We start from the raw sequence: 11113 nt of genomic DNA, 5'->3' as shown, positions 1-11113 counted from the left end.
CCCCTACCTACACACACCCACACCCCTCAAATTTAAGAAAGCACTTGTTGTCCTTCTAAATGGAAATGCATACACAGTCATCCTTCAGATCAAGGGTAACCATCAGAGCTTGAGGATACAGGAGGTTTAGGAGTGCTTGTTCAGTTATCATTCTGAAATTTGGAACCTTCTGAAGCTTGTTTAGTTTTTGCAAATCCAATATGAGCCACCAGTACCCATCTTTCCTTCCTTGACCATAGGAATGGTCTTGATTAGAATCCTGTGCCTTCTTCCCATGTTGGCACTGTCTGTACAGCTCCTTGTTAAGGTAAGTCTTCCAAAGTAGACAGCGCAATGTGTCCTTGCTTTCCTGGTATTGATTGAATTCTTTGAAATGTTGATCTTGATAGGATTTGCAGCCTGTATTTGACAAAGATAAGAAGCATATCACTATCACCCATTGCTAGGATTTGCAGATAAGGCCAGCCAGTCTGCCACTTTCTCACAGTCATAAAATGGAAAAGGGGGGTTGTTGATTAAGCTGAATATTTTAATGGGAGGCAAAGGAGCAAGATGCAGTCTTTGCTTCTCTTTGTTTTGCCCTCAGGTCAAAGGGTCCCCCATACATATCTTCATTTGGGAGCTCCATTTTTACCCTTCAGCTGTTAGTCTTTGCCCTGGCAATAGTTGTATATCCAGCTTTCAGATAGGTAATTCTTATCATATTTGAGAATTGGGGTTGCTTCACTGATTCCATTGTTTTCTTTTTTCTTCATTTTTTTTCTTAGGGTACCGGGTCAAAAGAGTAGCGCCTTGTCTAGTTGGCACTGAGGACTTGGCACTTTGACATTCTCTGACAGGGGTTGTATCCTCTGCCAGTCATATTACATGGGCATCACTCCTGACTACAGCATTAACAGTATCACAGCCAAGTGTAACGGCATGTCTACCTACCTAAAATGCATTCTGATCCATTTCCAGATGGCTGGCTTTCAGGGAACTGTCACAAACTTCCCAACTTGCTCCTGCATTTTCTTCAGGATGTCGCTCTAATCCCTGATCATGAAGGTCTGACAGTCAGAGCTCTGAATGCCAGACTCCCTATGATGATGTGTTACTTCAGTTATCAACAAAAATACTCTTTATTTTTATTTATTTTATTTATTTATTTGACATTTGTTTACTGGGAAAGTCCAACTTGGAACAAAGCCAATTTTCAGCGGATACCCAGGGAGAAACGCTCCAGACGCATGTCTTTGTATTGTGGGATGAAACTGGAGTACCCAGAGAAAGCCCACACAAATGCAGGGAAGACATACAAACCAATATGCAATATTTATTATTTTCTGTGAGACTATAAAGAGTGAGACAGCTGATGAGAGGAAGTGAGAGAGAGCAGGAAACTACAGACGAGCTTCAAGGGGTAGGAATGATAGGAATTTGGTTTCAGTGTTCCTTGTTGTTCTTATGCAGAGAAATATGTTTTCTGTGCCTCATTGAATAGGCTTCATTTTTTTAGTCTCCATACTGAATTGTATCTTGGGGTATATCTAACTTGATCAGCATACTGGCTGGTGAAGGACCACTCTAGTCTACAGACCGGCAGATTGCCAAGCCCTGACTAACCTGTATTAATATGGACCTGTGACTTGCATATGTAAAATATAGCCCAGTTTCTCAGCTTTCTGACCATGTATTGAAATTAATGGTGCATACTGCGTGTCAGAATTTGGTTAGACAAACAAAGCAAAACATTTTTCCAAGAATCTAAGACCAGAACATCTAAACAGTGAAATGCAATTTAATGGCGAAGGTATGGTTTTCTTTTAAAATGTTGTTACCCTATTCCAAAACAACAAGAAATAAGAATCTGATTATTGTAAAAATGTTTTTTTTTTTTTATTGCATTTTAAAATAATTATAATCTTGCACAGAATGCTAATATATATTAAGAAAATCTATATTAAAAATATTGCAACACTTATTTTGAATACATGAGAAAGCCATGATATAAGTAATTGTAAAATGTTCAAGCAGCACACATGGCATAGATATAAAGAAATTAAAGGCAGTCCAGTAATGTTACTGATTGAACATCAATACTATTTCTAAGAATTTTATGTGGATTTAAATGTAGACTATAATTTTGAATGTTATAGCTAGTGAAATAAACGCAATTACTAAGAAAATATCATCAAAGAAAGACATTCTGCTGGTGATTAAAATAAAACTTTGCTCTAGCCAAGGAAGATAGAATATTTTAGTTAGATAAAACCATGTGAAGACATTTTTCACAGATTAATTAGAAGGAATACACAGATGGCAACTGAAGTCAAGGTATCCACCGCAGGTTTTTCTACATGGCTGTTTGTAATGGTTATAATGTGAGCTTGTGCTATAGGGAGTCACTGTAATTACTCCAAGTGCACGCATGGCTTAAAAAGTCATTATGCGCTTCTTTAATTTCTCTACTGTTTTGTGTTACAGACTATGTTTGGCCCCTTCCCAGTAAGCTGTGTCCCATCTGGATTTACTTAGATGTGCTTTTCTCAACTGCATCCATCATGCATCTGTGTGCAATATCGCTTGATCGCTATGTGGCAATTCGTAATCCTATTGAACACAGTCGTTTCAATTCACGCACAAAGGCCATTATGAAGATTGCAGCCGTTTGGACAATTTCCATAGGTAAATATTATGCCTTACTCTGCATAAAGGATTGAGTTGTATTGTTGCTCATCTGATGCTTATGAGAGGTTAAAAAGTAAACCCAAAACTTTATAATTTAAATACAGCTGTAAGTGAAATGCAGATTATGGTTAGCTGTAGATTTAATAAGAAGACATGCTGTAACCATTCTATAGCAAACATGTTTTTTTTTTTTTGAATATGCATATCTTTATATAAGTTATGTAACCTTATTCATGTCATAATAAATGGAGTTTTCATATCCTAAAACAATGTGGTACTGATGTTGTACCAAGGCATTTTGTTCATTAAGCCATTAATTTGAGCTGCTCAAATGACAGCTCACACAGGATTAATATTTTAAACAAGCCTCCATATTTAGTCTACAAAACAGAACCAGAAATTAACATATTCATTTCCTTTACAGTTGGATTACTTCATCAGATGTTAAGTTGATGTCTAATTTGTTTATAGTGTTTATTCTACATTATAATAATAATCATTATGGGCATATGTTTATGACATTGTTTCACTCAGGGCTGGACAATGCCGTCTTCAGTTTGCACAGAGTGTAATTTCTAAATCACTCTGCCTTCTGCATGTTTGCAGATAGAAAGCACAGTTATTTTATTTTCAAGCTTATGAGGAGAGTTAGGTATGCATTACAAATAATTACGATAAGATAGTGGGTGCAATGCAAACAAATGTAACAGAAGCAGATAATCCCAGATAAGACATTCCCTAACAGTAAAGAAAAGACATAAGAGTCTTGGAAAAAAGTATGGACCTGGGGAAAGCACGTGATTCTGCCTCTTCTCACACTCTTAACAGGCTTAATTAGTTGCATGTATTACCAATGTGTTAAATGGTATAATCCGTGGATGATTGATAGAAAATGATGTAAAATATGGCACATATAATCTTGGCTGTAATTTAGCTGGCCCGGGTTCAATATGCAAATACTAGAAGCTAAAGGAGACATCTGGAGAAACTAGTGGTGGGCAACCAGTGCTGAGCGCATGTATCGCTGAGAAGTGGGGAATCGGGGGTTCTGGTCTACTGCACTTGCCACCAATAAGTAGAGGCTTATTGGCTGTGGAAAGCTGTGGAAACCAGGGACATGACTTCTGTTATACAAAGTTGGAGTCAGAAAGTGAGAGATCTTTCCACACAAAATAAAACACCTGCTGTTTCAGATTAAGGAAGTGTGTGTGTGTATGTGTGTGTGTGTGTGTGTGTGTGTGTGTGTGTGTGTGTGTGTGTGTGTGTGTGTGTGTGTGTGAGTGTGTGTGTGTGACTGATTCTTTTTAATGCAGTATGTAGGGAGCATTCAGGGTGTGCCAAGTTGAATATGTTGTACTGTAAAATTATGCAAAATGTTCCTTGATGAATAGTGGAACTACAGCACATGAAGTGTCCTAATCTTATAGTACAAGAAAGTTCAGATATTATGCAAATGTGATATACATATACTCTGTTTAACCGTTATCTAATCATTTTTGTTTACTTTGAATTATTGTTTTCCACCTATTTCAAAAGAATGCATAAATTAAACTGTGTTATCTATGTTTTGAAAAGAGTTTTACTTAATTGTGTAGTTTTTTATAAATGTGATTGGAGATTTAAAGATCCTTTTCTGTGGTGACTTTTAATATATTATTTTCAGGGGCCAGGTGACATTTTGAAGTAGAGTGAACACTGTGTTAGGATAAATTAGTTAGTTTTTTATGCCGTTTTGTGTTATTTAATTTATTTAGGACTAGGTCCATTTTGCTGGCAGTGTAATTTCCCTAGTGGCTGTTTGCAGTTCTGTTTTTATTTTATTTTTTATCTAGTTCCTGTATTTCTTTTAAAATCTAAGATGAGATTCATGTTGTAGCGGTTGACTTGGGGACTTGTTATTTTGGGGGTTAGGGTTTATTTTTATTGCATGCAGTGTTTGTATTTTCCTTTTTTTCTAGTCAGCTTAATTGGGGCTGACAAAGGACTTCCGAGTAATGTGTCTAATTGGAACTAATGATGTGCATATGATGTCGATTAATGTGTTGATGATGCACATAGGTTTTGTGTAAATAAAATTATGTACATTCTGAAAGTAAAATGAAATGCATGCATGGATTTTGTATACCTTTATAACTTGATATGCAATTAAAAGATATATATTCATATTATATTGTTAGGTGCAGATGACACAGTTCTTCAATCTGCTCCAGTGCCCTAATGAATGTTTGTAAACAACAACAGAATACAAACAGATATATGAATACATCTCAATATAATAAGAATAAATAAGTGGGGTGTGGTCTTAAAAAAGCTTGCAGAAAATGTGACTTCTGCCATGGGCTGTGAGTTCGCACCATCCACATATAAAATAAGTCCTGCACTGAACTATCATAGAAATGGGTCATAGGTTCTTGCTTATCAGTTACTTCTCCCATTTCTGTCTGAATTCAGAGTTTTATATTACTAGATTAGCCACTGAAACTAAAAAAGAACCATGTTATTAAGTTGTTTAAGTAAACTTTCCGTAATGTTAGGTGTTGTAAAAGACCGCTGCTTCAGTAGCCTTATGTAATATGGGATGTCCTGCCTAGGATCAGACCGGCCAGCCAACTTTGAAAGATGTAGGTCTCCTTCCATATGCACTAGCCACTGGTAAGTGTGAGGGTTACAGAATAAGGCCAGAGGCTAGGATTCCAAAACTTTAGAAGATATAAGGCTAGAGCCCTGTCAGACAGGAACATACAAACAAAAAGTCCCACACCCTGGCAAAAAAATAGGGGGATGGAGCAGTTACTGCAACAGTGATCTATTTGAACACCTACTGTTATAATGCATTTCTCTATATAACTGTACTTTATTCATTATTAGATCACTGCTTCAGTAGCCTTAATCAATGTAGGATGAATAGCAGAGCTGAATGAGTAAGGGAGTAGGAAGGTGGTCCAGGGTCCCTTGAAGAAAAGTCCTAACAAAGCCATTTCTAGACCTAGAGAAGTACTCTAGTTTGCAGTGCTTGGTAAAAGTGTGCATGGATGACTAAGTTGCTGCCACTAATATATGTCTAGAGTCCACCCCTTACCACAAATCCACAGCCTAGAAGGATGGGCCCTAACTTTGCCTAAAAGGGTCTTGTTATGGTGTGAGTAACAATAAGCAATGTCATGGGCAACCAGTTGGAAATAGTCTGTTTATATACAGGTTGTCCCTTTTTCTTAACTTCACAGGATTCAAAATATTAATCAGAAGTTCTAAAGTCTTTTTATCGATATATTATCTGAATTTCCTCTGGATATCCAGTGTGTGTAGAATTCTCTCCCTTCCCAATTTCTTGGTTCTGGAAAGAAAACAGGGAAGTTAATAAGCTGGCTTTGTTTTAAAAGGCATAAAGAAGCGTTTGTTCTCTCTTTGTGAAAAAGAGAGAAAGAAGTGACACCATAAGAACTTGTAACTTAGGTAATCTTACAGAAGTTAGAGCAATAAGTAATACTTAAAATCAGCCTTCTGAATAGATTTAAAACAAAACAGGTTAAGTTTTTATAATTCACAATTAAGATCCCAAGAAGGAGCCACATGTCTTCTAGGTGGGTACAAATGTTACCCCCCTTCAAAAACTATTTTACAAGAGGTAGAGGAGAAAGGGAAGATGAAAGGACAGACAGGCAGATATGTCCAAAATATGAATCTGTAAAAAAGACTAAGAGAAGCCAGAGAGTAATAACTCACACAAATACTGAAGATGCCCAAGAGTCTGATCCCAGATCTTGGACTGGCACCAACTAGAAACTCTTCTCCACTTATTGTATATGTGTTTCTAGTAGCAGATTTGTTTGCCTTTAATACCTGCTGTACATCTTCAGGAAAAAAAAAATATATTAGAATTATATCATCCAGGCAGTCCAATGAAGAAGTTTGAAGGCTGAAGTGTATCACATTTACCTTTTCCTGTGTGAGTAAGTCCATTCCTTGAGGAAGTTTGTAGTAATTGCCCTTGGCCATTTTTAATAGACTGTAAAACAACCATTGCCTGGGCCAAAAGGGGATCACCACAATTATCTTTGAGGAATCCTTATTAATCTTTCGAAGAACTCTGGTTGTCAAAGGAAAGGGTGGAAAAGTATATTGGAAAATTCAATCCATGTGAATGAAAATACCCATGTCTTTCAGGTCTGTTTGCAATGAGTCCTGGAGCAGATTTTCCTTACCTTTCAGCCTCAAATTGCTGTTGATTAGAATGTGATGGTAAGTGTCTTTTAAATTTAGTGTTACTAGAATATTGAAAGCAAGAACGAGGGTAACAGAGACTACAGAAAAAGCATTCTGAATCTTGCAATTAAGATATGAAGGTTTAGAAAAAAAAGGTATAGGACACGTCTCCAAGTCCTTGTTTTTTTTTTTTTTTTTGCACCAAAAAATTCTTAAATAAAATCTTTTCCATGTTTGCTTTGGGGAATAGTAGTTTAGAATAGGAGGCAACAGCCAGTTTGACTGGAGTGAGTATGTTGGGGGATCTGCTGAAAATGAGGATGGGATTCTGATTGCCAGTTACAACTCTTTACAATTATTTTAAAAACCCAACTGTCTGAAGTTATCTGGTGCCATAGAGGGGAGTGAAGACCTAAACTCTTGAATAGATTTATTGCATTCCCAGGGTGGAGTAGGGGATAATCCTGAGTGGGTATACATCGTCAATCTGATTTTTAGGTTGTTTTTGGTTCTGGATAGGTTCTTCTTTCTTCTTTGGTCCTCCCTGTCACTGTTTTTTGAAATTTTGTTTGCGTGAGCCTTTTTAGAACAGTTTGTTCTGCTACTTGAAGGAAAACCCTGAACCAAAAGAAAAGTTTCTGTTATATTTTGGAAAAGAGAGTTGAAATGTCTGAGTAACCTCCTGAATTAACTTCCCCCTTTCATCAAAGCCCTTGAAAAACTCTACAGAGTAATGACAAAATAACTCTTCTTTTCTAGGGTAGCATTTAAAATTTCAGTTTTAACATACTATGCTAAATTTTAAGAAGCAACCAAAGCAAATCTTTTCAAGTATATGCCAGTAGCAGCAGCTCTGGGAGCAGTGTCAGCGTGTCATAAGCACATTAAAAAAAATGCTTAATTACGTGAGAGATACAAGCTACCAAAAAACACAACCAAAGGAAATCAAGTTGCTTTAATAAAATCCAAGGACAATTTCACAATAAATAATTCTAGTAAATGCTTTCATCTATAATAAGACTTCTTCGGACTGGAAGTTAACATTCAAAAACACAATACTTTAAAAGTCACATGACCACATACTTAGTGTTTTAACCCTTTACATTTAAGATACATAATAAAATTTCTATTGTTCAGACCAGGGGGGTAGCAAGCATAGAGTCTAATCTGCCAACTATATTCCAGCCACCCCAAATCGTCGTCTGGATTAAATTAATTTTCTACATTTTTTAAACTGTTCACTGCAAGGAATTTAAAGTTAACTTTGCATGAACCATGTTTGTCATGCTTCCCCAGGGCATTCCTTTCTTCCCCAACAGAAACTGCATATTTATGTTCATATATTCTTTTTTGTACAATTCTCTTGTGGTTCTTCCTACATAAAAAGATTTACATTCTAAGCAAACAGTGACATAAATTATATACTTAGATTTGCATGAGAAGACCCCATTGACAGTTATTTTAACATTATTTAGAGTACATTCTGTTTTTTCCGTGAAAAAATAGTTACACATGTTATAGTTGTAACACTTAACCATTCCATTTCTGTCTGACCTGCCTTTAGGTATATTCAACTTACTCTGAAAAAAAGTTTTTGAAACTTTTCCCTCTTTTTTGAGTAAAGAGAGGATTATTCCCTTTAGTTTCTAGTAACTCAGTTTGTCCCCCAAACAATTTCCAATTATTTGTTATTATTTATTTTATTCTCCCTGAATCCAAAGTATTCACAGTAGGCATTCTCACTTTGTTTTAATTTTTATTTACGCTACCTTCTTTTCTGTTTCTTGTGCTTCTCTAAATTGTAACTTTAGTTCTAATATCTGTGACTATTGTTTTTGGATAACCTCTTTGATAACGATTTTCACAGACATACGAGATACCACAGAAAACATAGAAGCTTTAGTATCTAAAGGAGGGTGATAGTTCAGAAATTAAATTCCTTAAGTTACCATAAGAAGCCAGCAAAAATAATGACATGTACCTGCCAGTTAACAATTCTGAAGTCCACGGAGGAAAAAGAATAAACTTTTTTTTTTACCAGACCTATCCTAAACCTTTTCCAATTTGTCAAAAGAGGTAAGGCTGGCTGCTGAAAGAAACATAGTAAAAGCTGACTTTGAAAGGAAATTACAGAAAGATTTGCCTTAGCATTAGAAAAAAAAAGAAACTTATAGATCTGGGGTACCTTATACAACGTATCTGATGTTTTAGGATTAGATGTCTGACTGTGAAAAAGAGTGTCATCTGTCAATAAGAAGTCCTCTAAGGCTGTAAAACAGGAAGAGCAGGTGCAGGTTGAGGAGACTCTACCAGTAATAAATAGTAGTATCTTTGCTGAGATTTAGAGATATCTTTTTTTCCCATTCGAAAGAAAAGTAATTTTGGCAATTGTATTAGAAAAATAACATTCTTCAACAGGGGAATCAGAGGAAAAGATCTCTTGAAGGTTAGAATCTCCATGCTGTACTGAAAGTATATAAAAGAGAGAAATCCAGTCAAAATCTTATCCCTCAGACTGAGAATCAGAATCTGAGAGGGAAGACATTATTTTCTTCTTCTACCGAGGAGAAACATCATCACTTAAAGACTGAAATGCTTTTAAATTTTTTTTTGCCAAATCCAGCCAGTTGTCTGCTACATGTCTAGACTTATGTTTTTTTTCTTCTTAGTAGACCCCCTATCCCCCAAGAAAAGGACAAACTCAACAGATGGTCCCTAACCCAGGGAAAATACTTCCTAGTGTGGTATACTGAAAGAGTATCCCTTAGAACCTTCCATCAAGCCTGCAAGGGTGGTTCTTCCTTCCTTAGCAAAGGCAACTGTACAGCCAGGTCATGCCTGACAACCAGTCTGTAGTGGCATCTTAAGGAAGAACACTACGGAGATCAACATAAGGTTAGCAGTCTGAGGAACAACTGATGGCCACAGCAGTCACCCATCAGTGGCTGAGGCAAGCAGGAAGATGGATTAAAGACCAAAGTCTCCCAGACAACTTTTTACTTCTTGCAGCTCCCAGAAGGATCAATATCTTTAGTGGGCCCCTGGTCCATAACCTAACCACAAAAGGAGTCTCACAGGCAGAGAGCACAGCCAAGAAGAATCTATGATGTCTTATTATTAAATGCAGTTCTTGTATCTTTGTTGTATCTTTCGGCTTTTCCCAGTTAGGGGTCGCCACAGCGGAACTCCAGTCCGCTAATGACTGGCAGTAGATTTTTACGTACCGAGTTGCCAGCTCTGACGCACAACCTTCAACGAAGGTACGCCCATTCACGCATGTCTCAGCACAGAAGACGCTTTAGCTGAGAATCAAACAGGACAACATCATACTGTGAGGCGACAACGCTACCGCAACACCACCACCGCAGTTACAGTTACTGAAGTAAAATGTTTTAGTGACAAGCTCACATACTCTAGTCCTAGGCCCTCACAACAAAGTAATGCATAAGCACTACATATTTTCTTCACAAAACTAAATAAAATTTACCAAACAGTTAGGAATTCCCCACAGAGAGTCATGACCAGATTACAGCCAAGAACTGTGTCTGAGCTTAGCCAAGAAGAGTATTGCAAAGGTAAAAAAAATGTACTAATAAACTGTAAATAAAATAAAAGGCGTAGAAACAAGCAAACCAAACCACTTTAATAAAGAAACCAGTAAGCGCTTTCATCTGCATAAGACTTTTTCAAACTGAAATACATTTCTTTGACCCAACTTTTAAAACACAGAAAAAGTCACATGACAAAAAGTACATGACAAAAAAATCACATGACACGAATAAATCACATGATGTAACTTAAAGCACATTTATAAAAATACTAATGCTTTAACTTTTTCTTTTTTAAAAAATCAACAAAGTTTTCCCTGTTATTAAGTTCTTGTGGGTGGCAAGCATTTAATTTTACCTGCCAAGAATATTCTCTCCACCCTAGTTCATCTTAGCATACAGGTTATGATTTAGCTAACTGAAAAAGAGAGAGAGAGAGAGAAAGAGAAAGGAAAATATGTAAATGTGTCAGTCTAATGCTCTGACAGATGTCTGCAGGGTAGTAGTACTGAACACAGTTTGTAGTGAACCTGTGTTCTTTCAGTGAAAGGTATTACATCACCTCTGTGTTCCAGTATCCTGCAATTAGCACAAAGGATTAAGTCTATGAGCTATTCACAAGCTGCTTCCTATGCTTCAGGGTTTGATTCACCCATCCTCCATTTACTTACTGTGTAACCTTAAGAAAGTTA

General features: G+C 36.6%; 1 protein-coding gene across 1 annotated transcript in view; it reads left to right on the top strand.

The window, feature by feature from the left end:
- The window catches only part of HTR2C (5-hydroxytryptamine receptor 2C), a 1304377-nt gene that overhangs the window by 952048 nt on the left and 341216 nt on the right, over window positions 1-11113 (top strand). The window contains exon 3 of the mRNA XM_044057465.1: window positions 2467-2667. Within this exon, the coding sequence (XP_043913400.1) occupies window positions 2467-2667 (201 nt within the window). The remainder of the gene's footprint in view (window positions 1-2466; window positions 2668-11113) is intronic.

This window comes from Protopterus annectens, chromosome 15.part0, assembly GCF_019279795.1.
Source record: "Protopterus annectens isolate FY-2018-M chromosome 15.part0, PAN1.0, whole genome shotgun sequence".
Lineage (NCBI taxonomy): Eukaryota > Metazoa > Chordata > Ceratodontiformes > Protopteridae > Protopterus > Protopterus annectens.
The sequence above is the reverse complement of the archived record's forward strand: the minus strand, read 5'-3'. Positions and strand labels throughout refer to the sequence as shown.